The 20,581-nt window shown below is 56.8% G+C and overlaps 2 protein-coding genes across 6 annotated transcripts in view; both read left to right on the top strand.

Moving 5' to 3' along the window:
* Positions 1–6,644, top strand: part of PALM (paralemmin) — a 24,808-nt gene extending 18,164 nt beyond the window's left edge. For 2 of the 4 annotated variants that reach the window (XM_040240276.1, XM_040240275.1), the window contains 2 exons: positions 917–1,048; positions 4,573–6,644. In XM_040240276.1, coding sequence (XP_040096210.1) covers positions 917–1,048; positions 4,573–5,102 — 662 coding nt within the window. In that variant the 3' untranslated portion in view covers positions 5,103–6,644. The remainder of the gene's footprint in view (positions 1–916; positions 1,049–4,572) is intronic. The other 2 variants (XM_040240278.1, XM_040240277.1) reach the window with 1 other exon arrangement.
* A 54-nt stretch (positions 6,645–6,698) lies between these two features.
* Positions 6,699–20,257, top strand: LOC120863730 (mitotic spindle positioning). 2 transcript variants are annotated; one of them, XM_040240273.1, is made up of 5 exons: positions 6,699–6,881; positions 11,839–13,706; positions 14,280–14,410; positions 15,801–15,839; positions 16,597–20,249. In XM_040240273.1, the coding sequence occupies exons 2-5, from the start codon at positions 11,897–11,899 to the stop codon at positions 16,684–16,686; spliced, it is 2,070 nt and encodes a 689-aa protein (XP_040096207.1). In that variant the 5' UTR covers positions 6,699–6,881; positions 11,839–11,896; the 3' UTR covers positions 16,687–20,249. The 2 variants fall into 2 exon arrangements, with proteins under 2 accessions (XP_040096207.1, XP_040096208.1); XM_040240274.1 differs by lacking the exon at positions 6,699–6,881 and adding an exon at positions 7,500–8,212 and having other exon boundaries at positions 16,597–20,257.
* The last annotated feature ends 324 nt before the right edge of the window (positions 20,258–20,581 follow it).

Below are 20,581 nucleotides of genomic sequence, written 5' to 3'. Positions count from 1 at the left end.
GGGGGGGGGGATGATAAGTGGGATGGTGAGAGATGAAGGAAGGGATGAAGGGGGACACGGTGGGACACGGTAGGGGATGCTGTGGGGGGCTCAGGAGATGAGGGTCGGGCTGAGGGATGGTGTGGGGATACGGTGAAGGGGGTTGAGGGATAGTGGGGGTGGATGCAACTTCCTCCAAGCAGGGGCTGTGGAGGACGAGCAGTGGCGGATTCTGGGAGTCTTGAAAGCAGCACCCTGGAATTTGCAGATGGAAAGGTTGGGGTGTGGGGGAGGTAGTGGGGTCGGTAAGAGAGGGAGGAGGGAGAACAAAGGTGTCCCTGTGAGAAATGGGAAGACCCAGGAGGGGCAGGTCGGGGAGGGGTCTTGGGCGTGGTGATGTGGGGCCCTCCCTGGAGGGAGGAGGGGTGGGGGGCCTGGTGGCCTCACTGCCAGGAGGCGTCTCTGTGTGTTGTTTGTGGCGACCTGTCTGCAGAACAGGGGCAGATGCTGGCCGTTGGATGTAATCTTCAGGGGTTGTAGCTCCATACACTTCCGGGGGACCATCCCCTCTCCACGGTGAAGGGATGAGAATGTTGACACGTCAGTAGTGGCCTTACAAGAGCAGTGCAGAGGACGAGTGTCCAGGACGCTGAGGGGCACAGGCTTGCTCACTTGCGTTTGAATCCTTTCTGGATTGGGGCCAGGCACGCCCCCACCTCAGGGCGGGGCGGCCGGAGTGGCCCAGGAATTCAGACCCCACGCCTGTGGCGCTAGGGAGCCAGGGAGGGATACTGAGCTGGGAGGGCCCCGTCGAGGGCACACGAGGGCACCTGCTGCTTGGCTCTGCGCTGCCGGCTCCCCTCCCTGGCTTGGCTGCAGCCCGGCGGGGGGCAGGTGGGCAGGTGGGCGGCAGCTTGACCCGTGCCTCTCGTGCCAGCCATGTACTCGGTGGAGATCACGGTGGAGAAGGACAAGGTGACGGGGGAGACCCGGGTGCTGTCCAGCACCACCATGCTCCCCCGGGAGCTCCTCCCTCAGGGCATCAAGGTCTACGAGGACGAGACCAAAGGTACGCGCCCCTCCCCTGCCCCGCCAGCGCCCCGTGGCCGGTCCTTCCTCCATCCCGGAACCTGTCTGGAGGCGTGGCCAGCGCCAGGATGGGCTGGGGAGCCGAACTCTGGGTGAGGTCTGCTCCATCTTGGGTGCTCCCACGCCAGCAGGCTGAGCCCTCCAACCCCTACCTCACAGATGTTGTTCAGTTAGTTGTGTCGGACTCTTTACGAACCCATGGACTGCAGCATGCCAGGCTTCCCTGTCCTTCACTATCTCCTGGAGTTTGCTCAAATTCTGCTCAAATATCCTCGCAGATAATTCATTTAAATAATTACTGTTGTGGTAAAGGCTACAGAGGGCCCCCCGTTAGAGATTCAGAGGGGGCGGAGGGAAGGTCCAGCAGAGTGGGGAGGGACAGAGAAGGGAAGCAGCTGCACAGGGGCCACCTAGTGTGCACACAGCCAGTGCAAAGGCCCTGGGGTGGGATTTGGTTCAGTTGTGGAGTAGTCCGTGGAGCTGATGCAGAGTTAGAGGGTGGGGGATGGGGAGCCTTGGCAGGGGTGGCAGGGGCCGGGTGGGTGGGTGTTGGAAGGGCCATGGAGCTGAGACCTGGTTTGGTTTCTAGGGTTCTCTCTGGCAGCTGGAAATAGGAGGGGAGGGTAGCCTTAGGCGAAAGCTCCAAAGTCCCTCCCCCCACGCCCATATAATTCACAGGATGTAAAATTCACTTTCTTTTTTAAAAATCTAAGGAAAACTTTCCTTTAAACTGTGAGATCCATCAGTATTTAGACAACCGTCTCATAATGGTCTTGGCATTTAAACTTTTGTTCATTTTTGGCATGTCCTGCCTGGGGAGAGGAAGTTTGGGGCAACATTTGCTGTGATACCAGAAAAAGAAGAAAACATACTTTCCTAAAGACAGCATTTTAAGAAACCTTTAAGAGACTTCCCTGGTGGCTCAGTGGTTAGGACTCTGTGCTTTTACTGTGGAGGGCCTGCATTCAATCCCTGGTTGGGGAACTAAGATCCCTAGGTACTGAGGGTGGGGTGAGTCAGGTCGGTTATCCCCAGGTATCCAGGTGCTCCACACAAGCCATGGGCAGCAAAAGAAAAAAAAAAAAATTAACGGTACATTTGGAGTCAAGGTAAGCATTTGCTTTCTTCAGGACCTGAGGTCCCCAGAGCTGATCCCTTGAGTTAGGTATAAAATTAGCACAGCTCAGCCCCAGGGTCCATTAGCGAGTCTGGTAAATGCTGCCCTCAGGAGAAGATGGAATTTGGAGACAGAGATGCAGGACACACGTACAATTCCATCCACAACCCAGTGAAAACTCTCCATGTTGTATGCCCTCAGTACCTGGTTCTAGAACATTCTTTTCCTCAAATAGAAACCCCATCCCTCCCCATCCCCACCATGGCAACCATGAACCCACTCTCTCAGTGGACTGGCCTGTTCTGGATGTTTCCCACCAATGGAATGATATACTGTGTGACCTTTTGTGTCTGGCTTCTCTCACTGAGCATCATGTTTTCAAGGTTCATCCATGTTTATATTTTATGGCTGAGTAATAGTTCAGTGTGTGGATGGACCACATTTTGTTTATCTAGGCATCAGTTCATGGATGTTTAGGATGTTTCCACCCTTTGGTTTTATGCTATACAAGGTTTTGTGTGGGTGTATGTTTTCATTTCTCTTGGGTAATACCTAGGTGTGGAATTGCTGGATCATGTGGGAATTCTGTTTAACTATTTGAAGAACTGCTGGGGTGTTTTCCACAGTGGCATTACCATTTTATTTTTCCACCAGCAGTGCATTAGGGTTCCAGTTTTTCCACATCCTCAAAAACCCTTATTATTGACCATTTTAAATTATAATTGCCATCCTAAGTGGGTGTAAAGTGGTATCTCACTGTGGTTTTGATTCCCAGAGCCTCGTGTTCTTAGAGGTTCAGGCCTCTGGGACATCCAGGATGTTATTAAAAGAGTCCTGTCACAACCCAGCTCTGCTGTACTTGGGGATCTTTGACCCAAGTGGAATCCTGGCTCCAGTTCTCACCAGCTATGTGGTTCTGGGCATGTCCCAGCTGCTCTATTTCCTGGACACAGGATGGCCACACAAGGCCAAGGGGCAGAGATGTTTGTGCTCATGGAAGGTCCTTACCTTGGCCACTGAGCCCAGCCTGGCCCAGCCCCTGGGGACTCAAGATCCGTCAGACTGGACTCTGGTTGCTTAGCAATGGGAAGGTGATCTGTTTCCATGGCAGCCAAGGGCTCGGGTTCCTACCTTGGAGCAGTGGCCAGTGGGAAATACCTAGCTTGGTTCTGCTCAGCCTGGACATCCCCCACCTTCTGGGCCTCCAGCCCAGAGTCACTGCAAGGCCTTGAATCATGGATGCCCCTCCCCAGGAGTTAGGAAACCGAGAGTGGAAAGCACTTTCCTTCTGGCCGGAACCCAGATACTGCCAACCCTGACCCTTGGCCCCAGAGGAGGAGAGTTCCCTGTGTCCCTCCCTCCACCCTAAGCAGCTGGGTAACTGTGTTTCTAGAAGGGCTGTGATCCAGGGCGGGCGTCAGACCACAGTGGGGACTCCTCCCAGGTGCTGACATCCGGTCTTAGAGACTGTAACACAGGTTAGAAAATGACACATCAGAAAGACATGAATGATGAAAGCTGGAGAGATCTGGAAAATATGCTTAACCAACTTGATTGTCCTTATAAAACTCTGCCCAGTGGAGGATGCACATTCTTGTCAAACACAGGTGGAGCATTTTAGAAAGTGACTATGTCTTGTCACAATGTTATATCTTACATGCTGTGTTCCTGGACCACAGTTCCCCTCTTTCCCAGGTTTAAAACACTCTTCTAAATAAATCTTGGCTTAAAGAGACAGTCAATCAAAATGGAAATGATAAGACATTTACACTTCAAACAGAATGACCTAACGTAGTCCATGAGCTGCAGCCAAAACGTAACTCAGAGGAAAATGTATAGCCTTTGAGGGCGTTGATGAGAAAACAAGAAAGATGGGTGAATGGACTAAATTTTTGTTTAAGATCATCCACATGAAATCAGACTCCCTGCAAATCCTCATGAAGGGAAATACACCTAGACTGGGGAGAAAGATCAGCGTCAGCCCCAGCCAGCTGTGTGACCTTGGACCAGTTACTTGTTACTTACCTTCTTTGAACTCCATTTTCACCATCTTTGCAATGGAAAAAATAATAGACCTACTTTGAAAAGTGATGGCCTGGGAGCAAGTTGGCTGGGGAATATGGAAATGCTTCACGCTACAGGGCAATAAAATCCGAGTTCATTTATTCTTTCTTGTTTTCTAACACATGCTCTTGTGTCTACACATTTTCCTCTGTGTGCCAACTTGGCCGTGCGCACTGATCCCAATCAGGCCTTTGCTTGTCAGTCGGTTCTAAAGGTGTAATTTAGTTTATGATTCCCCTTTAGCCTAGAGGTGGCTCTCAGCCTTGCCAGGCCCTCCCTCCGTCTGGGAACCAGCTCACACTCTCTCTCTCCCCCCATACCAGTGGTCCACGCCATGGACGGCACAGCAGAGAATGGGATTCACCCGCTGAGTTCCTCAGAGGTGGACGAACTCATCCACAAGGCGGACGAGGTCACACTGAACGAGGCGGGGTCAGTGGTTGGGGCAGTGGAAACCCGGGGGCCATCGGAAGAGGCTGTCCGGACCACGCCCTCCAGGCGGGAGATCACTGGCGTTCAGGCCCAGCCTGGGGAGGCCACCTCGGGCCTGCCTGGCATCCAGCCCGGCCAGGAGCCCCCAGTCACCATGATCTTCATGGGCTACCAGAATGTGGAGGATGAGGCCGAGACCCAGAAGGTGCTGGGTTTGCAGGACACCATCACAGCAGAGCTGGTGGTCATCGAGGATGCAGCCGAGCCCAAGGAGCCTGCTCCGCCCAACGGCAGTGCGGCCGAGCCCCCCGCCACTGAGGGCTCCAGGGAAGAGAATCAGGTGGGGCCTGAGGCCCCTGCCACCGAGCCCCAGGACCTCGACATGAAGAAGCAGCGCTGTAAATGCTGCTCCATCATGTGACCCACCCAGCCCCCCCAGACCCTGGCCCTGCCCTCTGTACCAGACACCCACAGCCCGGCCCTCCCGGCGCCTGCCCACCCTCCACCCGCAGTCACAGGCCCAGGACCTGCCGTGTTGTCACGTGTTCCTTCCGAGTTTTCTTTCACTGGAAAGAGAGGGACAGGGATCCCCCATCCCATCACCACCCCCCACACACCCTAAACCACTGAGCCGTGCACCCACGCCTGGTAGGAGAGACACGGACATACCCGCTTCTCCCCAAACGAGGGCCTCCCATGTCGCGGCAGCTCCTGGCCGGTGTGACCCAGGGCCTCAACGTGGCCCCATGCCAGCCCACCTCCCTCTGGGCCTCCTGCCTGTGCCTTCCTGCCCCCTCCAATGACGTCCCTGAGGGGACAACCCCCCAGGAGAGGGACCCTGGGAGCCAGGGGTCCTGGGAGCCTGCCCTGTCCCTGCTTAGCCTCTGTGGCAGGGTTCCCAGGCCAAGGCGCCCGGTCAGGATCTCGGGCAACTGAGGTGAGGCTGTGCCTCTCCAGGGAGCCCCGGCTCAAGGTCTTGGGATGAACATGAGCCCCTCTGGACACCCCCAGCCAATGAGCCCCTCCCCTCAGTGCTCTCTTTGGGCGCAGCCAGTGGGTGATGGAACATGGGAAGGGGGCACCCTGGGGCCACGCCCCCCACTCAGGCAGGGTGTGACCCCTGTGCTGTCTTCTGGCCGGGCTGGGCCAGGGGTCTTCGAGATGCATCCTCCACAAGGCAGGGCCATGCAAGCCCCATCCTGAGCTCCCACTCCCACTGGGCCCCCCTATCCTCCTGGTGCTAATTTGGGGACCTTAGGGGACTGCCCCTGGCCCCTTCTCCAGCCTGCTTGGACCAGGGTCCCGGGTATCCCCTACCATACACCACAGAGATTGGGCCCATCGCCGGCTCTGCTGGGCTTGGCGCATTCCAGGCAGTGGAGGAGGGCACCCCGCTCGCCTGGGACAGGGAGCTTCCCCTGGATTGCAGCTGGAGACCTCCATTTGCTGCCCAGCCTGATGTGCACCTGCCTCCCCCACACTGGAAGGGGTGAGAGGTGGGGGGCTCCCCTCCTGGGGGTAGCTGACACCAAGATGTACAGACACATCTCCTTGGTTGCAGCCACACTTGTCCCCAGAGGCACATTCGTGCACATGCTCACAGGCCCTCTTGTGTGTGGGCTGCGGATGACCAGGCCCCATCTTGGCCCCTCCCCTAGGGGCCTGCAGCCTGGTGCCCACGGCCCAGGCTCCTCCCCACCTCAGAAGGGTGGGTGCAGAGCCCGCTCTGGATGGCAGCCTGGGTCCCCATCTCAGCTCCGCCCCTGGGTGGCTGGGATGAGAGGTCCTCTCTGAGGTGACCTGAGCAGCGGCCGTGGGACCCCTCTTTCTCCTCGAGTTCACCCGAGTCCTCGAGCCGTGAGCCTCCGCTAAAGTGCCCTTGCTGCCCCCCTCTGCTTTCAATGTGTGATGAGGCCCCATGTTCTTGACTTTCCCAGAGAAGCAAATAAACAGTGTGAACAGCCCCAGGGCTGGAATTCTTGAGTTTCACCTGGGCGGGGAGGGTGCGGCCAGGCCAGAGGTTGGGGCCCTACCCAGGCAAGGCGGTCCAGCCTTAAAAGGAGCCTGGTAGAGCCCAGGGGAACTGGTGTCTCCCGTCTGCGCCTCTGCACCCATCAGACTCACGCCAGTGTGGTGGGTAGGGGTGTTGGTGGAGTCCCCGCCTGCACCTGTGTGGCACCTGGGCCGGTAAGGCCTGGAGGTAAGGGGGTTGCTTCCCATGGCGCGACTTGGCTTCTGTTTTCTTGGGGCCCTCAGGTTCCACACCTGCCCACCCCACCTTGGTTGTGAGGCTGCTCCTTGCTGGGCTCGCAGTACCCCAGGGACAGGCACCCTCAAGCTTGGCAGAGAAGCTGGTTCCTGGCAAACGGGTGGGGACATGGGGCAGAAGCTGCTGGCCCCGCTTCTCTCACTACATAATCTGGGTAGGAGTGGCCACCCCTTCTGGGCCTTGGCTTGCCGACCTGTACAGCGACTGTGTGAGCCCTGCGGGGGAGGTTGCCCCAGCCTGGGATCAGGAGTGCCCCGGCATGTGGGGTGATCCAGTCTCCACCCTTCCCCCACACTGCGAGCAGCCCTGCCAGACTCGCAGCTGGAGGCACATGGGATGGAAGAAGAGACTGAGGTTCAGAGGGGCCCCACAGCTGGCCAAGGGGCAGGTCAGGACAGAGATTCCCATCCCCCACTGCCCGCCACCCCAGCCAGGAACAGAAGCCCAGCCCACTGTGTACCCTTCCCTGTGGACCAACCACAGCACCTGGTGGGCTGATTCTCCAGCAGGCTCAGGGCCCCTGTGGTGCGAGCAGGTCCTCTGCACCTCAGCCGTGTGCTGGGAACACCTGCCTCCACCTGGAGCCTCAGTGTGCCTGGGCCCCAACCATCCCAAAGCTTTCTGACACCTTTATGTCCTCATTTGGCCCTTTATTGGAAGTGGGCTGGGGGGCGTCCCCCCATCCTGTGATGTCCCCCACTTCCTGGAGGAAGAAATGAGCTCAGAGTGGTTAAGTGGGATTTGAATTTAAACCCAGCTGAATCCCCAAAGACTAGGACGCTGGGCTGGTTCCAGTAAGGATCTCTCAGAAGAAATGGCCCCAGAGTGTGGGCTGAGCCAGGTGGCCTGGGTGGGTGTTTGGACTTGGACCTGCCTCTGAGGAACAGCAGCTGGCTCGTGGACCAGCCCTGTGACCTCGGGAGACAGATGGACCCTCTCTGAGCGATGCTGGGAGGCGGTGGGGAGGCCCAGAGGGTTTAGCGGTGAGTTCTGGCTCGGGCTTTGTGGGCCGGGGCCCTGGGTGCCAGGGGGCAGTGCAGCGTGGCGCAGCAGCCACCCTCCCTCTGCAGCGGTGTCGTCTTTCTCTTCCTCCTCTGAACTTTGTTTCTGGAGCCCAGGTGGGGCCTGGGAGGAGGGGGTGCACCTGCTTCCCGGGGTGGGGCCCTGTTCCCTAGTAACCTGGGCCAGGGCGGGGCTGGGAGGCCTCTGTGCCAGCCAGGGAGCCAGAGCCCGGCTTGGAGTCTGTGGGGCTGAGAGCGCAGGTGAGGCTGGGGCAAAGGAGGGTGGGATGGACACTAAGGTGGGGGCTGGGGAGCGGGGGTCCTGCTTGGGTGGGGAGCTCTGCTTTTGGCATGGGGGTTTGTGTGTCAGCGGCACCTTCTGACCCCAGTGGGTCCCTCCCGGTACAGGGAGGAAGTCCTTATCCTCACCCCAGCCACCTCTGGGTTCAGTGGGCTTCCAGGGACTGGGGGTCCTCCCCTCGCTCTGAGCCCCCTGGCTGGATCGGAGGCTGGTCTATGTCCTTCCCATGCTGCCCCTGCCCAGGGGAGCAGAGGCCGGTCCCTGAGCTTTACCAGGGGCCCAGTCTCTACCCTCGTCTTCAGGACCCCCAATCCGTTGGCCTTGAACCCTGACCCTCTAAGGAAGGGGCCTGATCACATCCCTGGGGCCAGAGGCAGAGCTCACCCCTGCTGATTCTGGGAATTCGGGGGTTTCTGGGGAGACGCTTAGCACCAGCCAGCGGCTTGCTTGGGGAGGGCTTGAGCAGCCTACGACACCCCCTTCCATTGGGCTGGGGTCTGATTGGGGCTCATTGGAGGGGGTGAGGTGGTCTCAGCATGAGGGGGAGTGTCCAGCCTCAGAGAGGGCGGCTGGAATCCCGTGGGGGTGGGGCAGAGACTCGGCCCAGAATCCAGGTGTGTTAAGGGGCCCTGCTACCAGGGTCTTGGGGACTGTAGCCCAGAGGGGACAGAAGAGGAACCCCAAGAGCCTGTCCCTGCTGTGTGACTGGCCCTGTCTGAGCCTCAGGCCCCTCCAGCAGGCCTTTGCCCGAGGGCAGGAGGCCAGTTGCAGTGATGAGGAAGCAGGTATGTGGCCCAGGGGCCATAAACCCAGTTTCAGTTTTGGTATCAAGAGGGTACAGAGTTGGTACTGGGGAGGAGCAATCCGGGGGAGCTTCCTGGAGGAGGAGGTAACTGCCTAGCTTCAGAACCTGTTGCTCTGTCACTCCCTGTGTGACCCCTCTCAGGGCCTTGGTTTCCTCTGCTTCATGTTGGGCACAGAATGGTCCCCAGGTCGCAGGCTCTTGTGAGAGGCCAACAAAGTGCTGGCATGAGATGCCCAGTTGGGAGGAGCCACTCGAGGAGTTGGAAGGCTTTGATTACTAGTACAACTCATTTGCACAGTTTGTGAGACCAGGAAGGCGGTTTCTTCTCCAGTGTGGAGAAGAATGAACTTGAATAAACTCTAACCCTGGCGGTTTCTCCTGGTTCCTCCCCAGGCCCTGATGTGGAGTTAGCACAGTCCCACCTTACAGACTGAGGCTTGGCGAGGGAGTGCCTGCCCCCAGGTCACTCTGAGATCAGTGGTAGATCCAGGGTTTAAAAATTAAAAGCATCAGCCACTGCTATAAAAGCATTTATCTGGTGCCTACCGCATACCAGGCTGAACCTGCATGGCGGCAGCCTGTCGTGGTGGCAGCCGCGTACTCTGGACCTACCTACCATCCAGAGGGACATTGGGGTTGGTGGGAAACTGGGGGAGACTTGCCTAAGGACACAGGCAAAGAGGGACCCCACCCTGCTGGCCTCAGTGCATCACCCAGAAGGAATGGGCTGAGGAGGGATGTGTCCCCCGCCCTGCCCCACCCACCAGGAGACCCAACACCCTCTGGGAGTGCAGTTCTTTTTCCTGGAGTTAATGTCCCCTGTGGCTTATATATCCTTCTGGGTGAGGCTCTGCCCACTCACTAAGCAAACATTTCTGCATCAGCCCCACCATGCCTGCACTCTCCTGCATTCCCCAGGAGTTCAGGGCGTGGGGACCAGACCTGCCCTCCTAGGTGGGCTGGGGCTAGGGGGGAAGCCTGGAGGGGCAGCCGGCTCTCTGCTTGAATGAACTCTAACCCTGGCCCCTGGGCACGCGGAGTGAGTCAGGCAGCCTTTATTAAGCATTTGCTGTGTACCAGACTCTGGGCTACTGGGAGAGGTGCTCACCTGGGCCCCTGGGAGGGAGGGAGGCCCCGGGAGAGAGCTGATGGCTTGCAGTGGGAGGTGACAGGCCTTAAACAATCTTCTCCTTGCAAAGATGTATAAACACCCGGCCACTCTCAAGTCTTTGGGATAGAGGCTCAGCCCTCTTGGCTAGGACTTATTACCTAAGTCGGCTTGTTTTTAAATATTTTTTTCCTAGTTATAGTTTCAATATTTGAAAGATTGCATGATAAGAGTGAGTTGATTGTAGCATGGATACCCATGATTGATTTTAGGTTGCTGTGTGTCACTTTTCCAGCTCAGGGAGGGTCTGCAGTTTTCTTTTAAAACCACATTTCACTTTCACAAGCAAGTTGGTGTAAAAAGGCAGCGATGTACCCAGTAGCCTTGGTGGCATCAGGGGGCTGAGGATGGGGACAAGGGCTGCTTGAGGAGTTGAGAACAGCTTAGCTTCCTTTCCTCAGCTGTACTGGGCCGGGTACACATGGGATACTCAGGCCACAGGCTCCAAGGTTGGAGACAGTCTGGAGGGGCTTCCTGGAGGAGCTCTCTGGACTGCAGCTAAGGAGACTGTGGAAGAGCAGAAACCAAGGTCCTCCCAGCAGAGGGAGGAGGAAAGGGTCAGATTTGGGGTCTGGTGCCTGTAGAGTTCGTGGATTTGGGTTGAGGTAGTGGCCTTGAGTGGCCTGGGCAGGTGTGAAGACTGCAGCCTGGAGATGCCAGGAGTCGTGGAGGTATGAGAGCAGCTACCTGGCCTCCACAAAGGCTCCTGGAGACGTGCTCAGAGGGAGCCCCAACTCCTGGTGGGGCTGGGCCTCCTGGGGCACTGGGTCAGAGTTTTGCCTGGCCCTGAGGGACAAGGCCCAAGGTACTCCTTAGCTGGGCCAAGTTTTATGGTGCCGAGGCCACAATCATCTGAATGGGACAAGGTGTCCCTCTGGGCAAGTTCAAGGAGAGAGCCAGATATGGGATTCTCTGTCTAATCACACCCTTCTCTGGGCCTCAGTTTCCCCACTTGACATCCCTCAGTGAGAGGTGGGGCCATCTGTAAATGTCAGATGAAACAAAGAATCACAGAAGGAACCTCAAGATGTGTGTACCCTTAGAGAGAGTTTGTCGGGGGGTAGCCCCCCCTGGGTCTGGACACAGTGAGCTGGCACCCAACAGGGTATGCAGTGTCTGGGAGAAGAGGTGGGAGGGGTGCCTGCAAATGTTAGACACACAGGGGGTGAGTTGTTAATCAGTACAGGGGCCCCCAGGGATTCAGGTGTGGCTGGATCCAGGAGCTGAAACAATGTTTTTAGGGTGCTGTGTTGCAGTTGGGGGTGCTCTTAAGCAAGGTCTGTCCTCAAGGGCAAATATGGCCCCCCAACAGTTCTGTCTCATCCTATCAGCCCCACAGGCCCAATGAGGAAGAGGGTCCAATTTTCCACTTTAATTGCAAAGTCCCAGAGTTTAATGTCATTAGCCAGGTTGGGTCACATGTCCATCCCTGGAGGTCCAAATAACAGAGGTCCAAATATAGAATGCTCTGATTTGGCAGGGCTGAGTCACTTACCCATCCCTGAGCCAATCACAGAGGCCACTTGGCCAGGACTTTGTCCTTAGAGGGAGAGGGACTACAGCTCTCCCAAGTTCTCTGACCTGGTAATCCACACATCCTTCTCCTCCTTCAGTGAGCCCAGATCATCTCCACCCTGGGAGCCTGTGGTGCGCAGAGACCTCCCTCCGAACATGGACCGAGTTACCAGATATCCCATCTTCGGCATCCCTCACTCATCCCGCATGGCCGGTGTGGCCTTTGATGGTGACACCAGCTACACATTTGAGCTGGTGGGCGTGGGCCCCATGGCCAGTGTCTGGAGCCAGGACGAGACACCAGCATGGCCCACTGACCATGAGGCCTCCCTGGAAATGACACGGACTGGGACGTCCCACAGCCTGTGTGTCTTCCCTGGCCAGACGGCCCCATGGCCACCCTGCCCCCAGGGTAATGAGGATGAGGAGGTGAAGGCCTACCACCTGGAATCCAGGGACACCCCACCCTGGCAGCCACAGAACCTGGAGCGGGAGCGCCAGGCAGTCATTCAGGGCCAGGCCGTCAGGAAGAGTGGCACAGTGGCCACGCTCCATGGTGCCCCTGACCACAGGGAGCCCGGGGGCCCCAGCCAACCACAGTCCATGCCCCTGGAGGAGAACGAGATAGACAGGGAGCAGATCAACTTCCTGGCAGCCAGGCGGCAGTTCCTGAACCTGGAGCAGGCGAACCCCCAACCTGGAGCAGCCCACGCCAATGCAAGGGTTCTCCGGAGCCCCCAATCCAGGGTGGCCCATGCAAAAACAGGGGTCTCTCGAAACGCCCCACCTGGGGTGGCCCACGTGAATTCAGAGGTTCCTCAGAGCCCCCAACCTAAAGTGGCCCATGTAAATGCAGTGGCCTCTCAGAATTCCCCACCCGGGACCAGTCAGGCCTCTAAGGCCCTTAGCAGGCCACCCCTGGCCAATGGGTATGTCCTCCCAGTCAAACCCCAGGTGAAGGAGGTGGTCACAGAAGAGAAGAGGGTTCACCCTTTGCCCACCAGGTCTGTTGCCCAAGCCCTGCAGGACCCCAGTTCCTGGTCCAGAGAAAAGTCCCCAGAGCCCCTCAAGGAGACGCCCATTGAGCGGGAGATCCGACTGGCCCAGGAGAGGGAGGCAGACCTCCGAGAGCAGAGGGGGCTTCAGCGGGCAGCCAGCCACCAGGAGCTGGTGGAGATCCCAGCCAGGCTCCTGCTGAGCAAGGTGAGCCTGGCTGCAGCACCACGGCGGGACAGGGGCCGTCCATCACTCTACGTACAGCGGGACATTGCTCAGGAGTCACGGCGTGAGGAGGATCACCGGCGGGAGGGGCTGCAGGCGGGCCGGGCATCCACACCTGACTGGTCCTCCGAAGGACCCCAGCCCAGACTCCGAAGAGTTCACAGCTCAGACTCCATCCTCAGCCCAACCCTGGACGCCCATGCGGCCAGCCCGACCCCAGAGGTGAGGAAGGTGAGCCGTATCCCACCTGATGCCTACCAACCGTACCTGAGCCCTGGGATGCCCCCAGGAGAGTCCCCTGCCTCCCACGCCTACCGCAGGCCCAGCAACCTCTCAGCAGATGAAGCCAGGCCAATGGGCTCTCCCAAGGCCGCAGGGTCTCAGAGACGTCCCTCAGAATCCTCTGCAAAGCCCTCAGGCATGAAGCAGGAGCCCCCCTGGAGACCCCTGCATGCCAGCAGGGGTGTCCTGAGACAGGAGTACTTCCATCTGCGGCCCCTGCGGTTCAGAGTCCCGGATGAACCTGAGAGAGCTGAGGCCCCTCGAGTTTGGGGCTGGGAGGTGGCAGGGGCCCCAGCACTGAGGCTACAGAAGTCCCAGTCATCTGAGCTGCTGGAGAGGGAAGTGGAGAATGTCCTGCGACGGGAGCGGGAGATGGCTGAGGAGCGGCGGAGTGCTCTGTACCCTGAGGTCTTCTCGGATGAGTGCTGTGACCACAACTCTCGGAGCTCCTCCCGCACATCCAGTGAGAACGGGTCCTGGGAAAGGCTGCTTTGTGCAGAGTCTCAGAGGAGGGTGGCAGGAGGAGTATGAGGGTGCCAGGAGAGGGTGAGGGTGGGGGAATGTCTGGGGGACTTCATCCATTACCTGGGTTGACTGGTCTGTCCATTTGTCTATCTGCTGAAGCAATAGATTTTGGAGAAACTTTGCCTTGAGTTTTTTGCTTTATGGATTTGGAGACTTTGTTGTTAGGTGCATAGAGGTTTACAGATGTTCTAGCCTCTCAATCAATTGATCCTTTTTGTCCATGTGAACTGCCCCCACCCCGTGTCACTTTCTAGTGTTTTTCTCCTTGCATGGTCAGCCCATCTGTCGATCCAGTTTCTCCTGACTGGCTATTCTGATCTGATCTACCAGTTTTCCCAACCAGCTGTCTGCTCTGTCTGTCTGTCCATTCACTCATCTCCTTAACTGGTCCAGCCTCTCAGCCAGAATCTGTGTCTCTTGGGCTGAGTCCTCACAGATATTATGCCCTCAGGAGACTCTAAGACCCTCCGTGATGCCCTTTCATTCCTCTCCCCTCCCCCATCCCCACCAGGCATCACAGGCAGCTACTCAGTGTCTGAGTCACACTATTTCACCCCCATCCACCTGCACTCGGACCTGGTGTGGGCGGTGGAGGCCCCAGCCGAGGATGCTCTCCAGCAGAGAAAGAAGAAGGAACAGTGGGTGAGTCTTGAGTTCTGCCACCCCGCTGGAGGCCTGGCTGAGGTCTGACTCCCCATTAGGGGTGGAGAAGTTTGGGCAAGGTGCACAGTGGATAAACCAAGTTTCTCTTCATGTCTGGGCTGTATAAGCAGAGTCCCCACCATGAGGTTGTTCCCCCTGAGCCAAAAGGCTGAGGATGAGCTCTGCTTGGAGGAGAGCAGTGGCAGTGTATCAAAATGATCCTTATTATTTTCATGTGTTTATTACCATCAACATAATTTCTGATTATTATTCACATCATATGATGGATGTCTCAGGGCTCTGCAAGCACCGTGCCTTTAACATCTGGACGGATTTTTGTTTCCCTCTTGTTGAGAAAGCCATACTTACATGTGCCCAGGGTCATACAGGGCTTCCTAAGTGGCGCTAGTGGTAAAGAACCCGCCTGCCAATGCAGGAGACATAAGAAATGCAGGTTGGATCCCTGGGTTGGGAAGATCCCTCGGAGGAGGGCGTGGCAACCCACTCTGATTTTTCTTTTTTTTAGTTCTACCAGTTTATTGCTATCAACCCATCTCCCTCCACCCTCATGCACATGTGCTCAGTCATGTAACCCCGTGGACTGCAGCCTGCCAGGCTCCTCTGTCCATGGACTTTTCCAGGCAAGAATACTGGATGGGTTGCCATTTCCTTTTCCACCACTCCAATATTTTTGCCTGGAAAATCTTGGACAAAGGAGCCTAGTGGGCTACAGTCCATAGCATCACAAAGAGTTGAACATGACTGAGTGACTAAGCACCCACGCAATGTCATATAGCCCGAGTTCCCAAGCCAGTGCTTGAACCTAGGCCTGACTCCAAACCCTACATTAGTAACCGTGAGGCTGTCTCCTCTCTGGACAGGAACTGTTACACTACAAAGAATAACACCCTCTCCAGCCTTGCCCATGTGGTGCTCACAGTCTTGCCTAGTGGTTTGGGGCAGAGTGGAGCCTGGGGACCTGGGTTCAAGTCCCAGTCCTGCTGCTTGCTGACTATGTGATGGGCAAGACTCTGCCCTTCTCTGACCCTCAGTCTCCTTCCCTGTGAAATGAGTATGATAATAAGAACGTCCCCCTTCGAACCTTAGAGCAGGGCTGGCCACAGCAAGAGCTCTGCAAATGTCAGCTGTCTTTGTTATGATGATGTTTACAAAGAGAAAACAGTTGCAAATGATGGGCAATGCTTCAATGAGGGGGACAACATAGGGAACAGCACAGTGGGTGGTTTTGAGTTTGGGGTGATTGAGGAACACTTGGGGGACCAGAGTGGGCAGGGAAGGCCTTCCCTTCTGCCCCAAATGTGACTGTGCATCGAGTCCAGTGGGGAGGGCTGGAAGGCCCCGGGGACTAACATGTGTTCCTTTCCTATAGTATGCCGGCATCAATCCCTTGGATGATGTCAACTCAGAGGTGAGTGTGCTCCTGGGGTGAGGACCTGGGCCTTCCTCCCCTCCCCCTGCATCAGTGCCCCCTGTCCCCTGGCATCAGGGTCATGGGAAGCCTCTCTTCTGGGTGTGGGTACTTGCCCTGGTATCTTCTTGATTGGTAGTGTCTGCCTGAGGTGGACTTTTCTGTGATCTGCTTTTGATGCCTGCCATAGCCAGACTGTGGACAGAGGGTCCACCTGCTGCCTTTTGAGGAGATGGTTTTGGGGCAGGCTTCGCCTAAGACAGGGATATTTTCTTTGAGGGAGGGGTCCACCTGAGAGTGTATAGAAGGTCACCTACCTCAGTGGTTTCGTGGAATACATTTGTGACCCTCTCTGCATGCAATGCAGGAAACTTGAGTTTGATCCCTGGGTTGGGAAGATCCCCTGGAGAAGGGAATGGCAACCCACTTCAGTGTTCTTGCCTGAAGAATCCCACAGACAGAGGAGTCTGTCAGGCTACAGTCCATGGAATCACAAAGAGTCTGACATGACTGAGCAACTAAGACTTTCACTTTCATTTTGATCTGAGTCCACAATGCCAGGCCCGGGCATTTCCCTCCTGTGGGGTTCATCATGAGTTAGCACATTCCTTTGCACTGTTACTAGGAGTGGAGGGTCTGAAACAGGAGGTGGCGGTCCTATTCTAACCGTTCTCCAGGCCTCTCCTAGGGGTTAGCAGTCGGGGGAGATGTTTGGGGGTTTAGAGCCCAGAGGAAAGTCCATGCCTCCTTTTTGCAGATTCTAGAGGCCACACGGGTGACCCGACACAGGAATGCCATGGCAGAGCGCTGGGAAGCCGGGATCTACGCCAGCGAGGATGAGGACTGAGCCTGGGCCGGCGCTGCCTTGGCCCTGGGGAGCTGCTGAGTCCCTGCCTTAGGACCTAGATCCCCATTTAAACCCACACCCAAGAACTACACGTCTCCTGCTGACAGTCCCAAGGGTGGATGCATTTGTGGGGTGTGGGGTTTCTGCCCCATTTTCATTTTCCTGGAGAAATTGCTGTGCTTTTGGATGACTCCTTCTGCTCCTGGGACTTTGACAAATGCTCTTGAGTTCCAGGAGGAAAGAGACCAGTCCCCTCACCTCCTGATATAATTATTACGGCTGGTCTGAGAGGGGAGACACCCTAACCCTTTTCCCTCTGGGAAGTCCCAAACTGACAGGGGAGACCTGCCTGGCTCCAGCCCTCGGAAACCTCCAGTCTGAGGGAGGAGGCCTGAGCACCCCAATCCGAGGGTCTCGTGGCCCCCTCCGCAGCACACCCAGCGCAGCTCTGATGTTATGGGATCCCATGGGGACAGCGCCCCAGCCGAGGGCATTGAAAAGTGCTCGATTTAAGGGCTTCTGTCCTACCTGAAATAAAGCAGCTGCTGGGGTCCCTGCCTGGAGTGGGCGTGCCCTGAGCCTCTGCCTGCTTCACTTCTCCAGGTGACATCACTGCCCCCACCATTTCACCTCCCCAGTGTGAGGCATACAGAAGGTGCTCAAGTAGTGCTTGTTCATGAGTGACTGTTCAGTTCTCCCACGTCACCTAGTCAGTCACTGTCGGAGCACTTATTCAGCGCCAGCTGGGTCCCCAGTCCCTCTGGCTCCAGGGGCGGTGGTTGGAGAGGGGTCATTATTAGGCTCTGAACATATACCACAGGCACCACTCCTGCAGATTAGATCATTCCCGGGAATCACCTGGTAGTGCTGACCCTTGTGTGGCTGGGGGCCCCTTTGCCCACCCTGCTTCGATTTCCTCCATGCATGGAGGGTGGTGATGGGACCTCTTCCACTCCCCCAACCTGGACCTCAGGGGTGAAAACTCAGTACCTGTGCCTGGACCCCAGAGGGACCCCAACAGCAGCCCCTCCCCCTCTGACCTGAACCCCCAGGCTCCAGACTAGTAGCAGCTGGGGATGCCCACCCGCTGGGTCTGTCCCCACCCGCTGCCCGCCCCCACCCCACGGCCCGCGCCCCCTTCCAAGACAGGGAAGCCGCCTCAGCTCTTCTGAGAGCTATTCTTGAGAGCGGCCCACGTGGGGCGGGGAGGCGGTGCACCCAAAATAGCTGAGGCTGCGGGGGAGGGCGTCCCTGGGGGGTGAGGTCGAGAGGGGCTGCCGCGGGCAGAACAGATCTGCTGAGGGAGGGCCCCCCTGTCCTCAGGGGGGCCCCAGTCTAGGAAGGAGGCAGTGTCTGTATTCAGGGGGATGCGTCTGATGGAGGAGGGGACTTGTCCTCAGGGGGACCCCAGTCTAGGGAGGAGGCAGGGCCTGTGTCTAGGGGACCCCAGCCTGAGGGAGGAGGGGCCTGTGTCCTGCAGGAGCACTGGATCTGGCAGCATGCCTTCTGCCTGGTCCAAGGTCCGCTTTTCTCTGGGGTTCTCACTGTTCTGTTCCAGCCCCAGGAACCAAATGTGCCCCCACCCCAGCCTTTTAGGAAGGCAGTTTTGGAGTCTTGAATACAACCTGGGCCTCACCGGCTCTTCCCTCATCTCCTACCACATCTGCTCCTCCTCCACCCCGGTGCCTACTGGCTGCTCCCCCTGGTCCCCCTTCTCTGAGGATGCCAGTCTCCGGGGGTGATTGGAACTAGCAGGAACAGAGGGCTTAGACCAGCACAGCTTGGTTTTCTGACAGTCCTGAGGTCAGGAGTCCGGCTCAGGCCTCACGGGGCTGAATCCAGGTGTGGGCAGAGCTGGTCCCTCTGGAGGCTCCCGGGGAGCACCGTCTCCCTTTTCCAGCTTCTAGAGGCAGCACATCCCTGGCTCGTGGCCCTTCCCTCTATCCTTACAGTCGGCAGCGCAGCTTCTGTCTCTCTGCCTCTGACCTTACCCCTCCCTCTTATAAGGACCATGTGTGATGACACTGGGTCCGCTGGAAAGCCAGGGTCGTCCGAATCTCAGGGGCCTTAAATTAATCCCTCCTGAAAAGTCCCCTCTGCCCTATGAGGTGACACGGCCACAGGCCTCAGGACCAGGATGGGGACATCTTTGGGGCTGTTACTCTGCTGACCAGACACAGAAGGACACACACTGTCTGATTCCATTCACAGGAGGTCCCTGGAGGAGTCAAGTCCGCAGAGACAGGAAGTAGATGGTGGGGCCAGGGGGTGGGGGAGGGAATGGAGAGTCATTGTTTCATGGGGACAGAGTTTCAGTTTAAGAGGACCGGAAAATACTGGAGATGACGGTGGGCTGGTTACACAACAGTGTGAATGTGCTTAACGCCAATGAGCTGTGCTTTTATGTTATGTGTATTTCACCACAGTTATTTTAAAAAGAGAAAGAAAAAAAAAAGTGTTGTCTCTCTCAAAGGCCTCAGAAGGACCTTGGAAAAGATCCAAGAATGATGCATTTACTGGCTTAAAACCTGAGGAGTGTCCTGAAAAGGGCACTGTCCTTGAAATTCTCGGTTCACCCTCACGGCACATTTCAGGAGGCCAGTGGGAAGGTCTCGTTTTTTTGATGGTTCACTTTTGCTTAATTCTTCTCACTGGGCTGTGCCCTCGGGGAAGGGAGGGAGAACTCTATTCACCTGCCAGGCTGCCTTGTCCCACAGGGGCTTGGCAAGAGGTTTTTTTGTTTTTTCTGGTGAGAGGTTTCAGTGAAGTCTTAGTGCAATTCCCAGCGGAGGGAGGGTCTGTCTGGATGGAGGACAAAGTGGAGACAGAGGCTGCGTCCGCAGGTCCCTGCTCTCTCTTTCCTGGTTTTCTCCCAGATGGAGGTATGTGATCTGGGGAGGGAGGGAGTTTTCTCAAAGGCCATTAGAAAGGCTGAAACATAAGCCTGTTTCCAGCCGAAAAGCCAGAACCTTTCCTCGCTCTCAGCATTTTTCACCTTCTCCTTTGGCGGTGTTGCTCTTATTCCATTAACTCCTGCAGGACCACGTGGGGATCAGGATCCAGGAGCTGGGCTGGGACTGTGGCTCTGGGTTCTGGTGTGCCTCTGTCACTATCACTCCCTATGCACATCCGTCAGCTTTTGCTGTGTGACAACCATCCCTCTGTGCTCCGATAGCAGCTGCTATGCTCAGGATTCTGTGGCCAGCTGCGGGATTGCTGCTGGGTCTGGGGGACCCCCAGCCACACATCCGTTGGCCTGGGTGGCAAGGGGAGGGCTGTGAGATAACATTCAGATGCCCAGTTCTATTGAAAATCAAGCCAACCATAAATGACGTTTCCAGTATAAGTATATCCCATGCAATATTTGGGACATTCTTATGCTAAGTAGCATAAGCATTAGATGGCATCACCGACCCAGTGGACATGAGTTTGAGCAAATTCCAGGATATGGTGAAGGACAGGGAAGCCTGGCGTGCTGCAGACCATGGGGTCACAAAGAGTCGGACACAACTTAGTGACTAAACAACAACAGCAATATGCTAAATAAAAAATCACACACTGTCTATATGAAGGTATGGATAGCCTGGGTTTGTAATTTGTGGAATCTGTGGCCCTGGACAGGGTGCCACAGCCAGGTCTTGTCAGGCTCATCCCCAAGGAGCTTGCTCACAGGAGTCTTGGGCACAACAGGAGAGGTTCCAAGGCACAGATGCTTGGGTGCTCGTGTCAGTCTGGGCGCTGTCCCTCCAGTGGTGCCAGGGGTGTGGCCAGCCCTGAGTCAGGACAGACGGGGACTGCCAGGCTGGGTGGTGACCAGCACTTCATCCACCTGGGAGAGCAGGTGCGCCTGACATCGTCCTGCCCCTTGGAGGTGATGGGCACCATGTACTGGACT

This window comes from Oryx dammah, unplaced genomic scaffold (assembly GCF_014754425.2).
Source record: "Oryx dammah isolate SB20612 unplaced genomic scaffold, SCBI_Odam_1.1 HiC_scaffold_5, whole genome shotgun sequence".
NCBI classification, from domain to species: domain Eukaryota; kingdom Metazoa; phylum Chordata; class Mammalia; order Artiodactyla; family Bovidae; genus Oryx; species Oryx dammah.
The sequence above is the reverse complement of the archived record's forward strand: the minus strand, read 5'-3'. Positions and strand labels throughout refer to the sequence as shown.

What these genes read in the sequence shown, in the direction of transcription:
- LOC120863730 (XM_040240274.1), top strand. Translation starts at nt 11,897, where the DNA reads ATGGACCGAGTTACCAGATATCCCATCTTCGGCATCCCTCACTCATCC. An exon ending in GAAAGAAGAAGGAACAGTGG is followed by an intron (nt 14,411 to 15,800) that starts GTGAGTCTTGAG and finishes CCTTTCCTATAG; the next exon opens with TATGCCGGCATCAATCCCTT. An exon ending in TGGATGATGTCAACTCAGAG is followed by an intron (nt 15,840 to 16,596) that starts GTGAGTGTGCTC and finishes TCCTTTTTGCAG; the next exon opens with ATTCTAGAGGCCACACGGGT.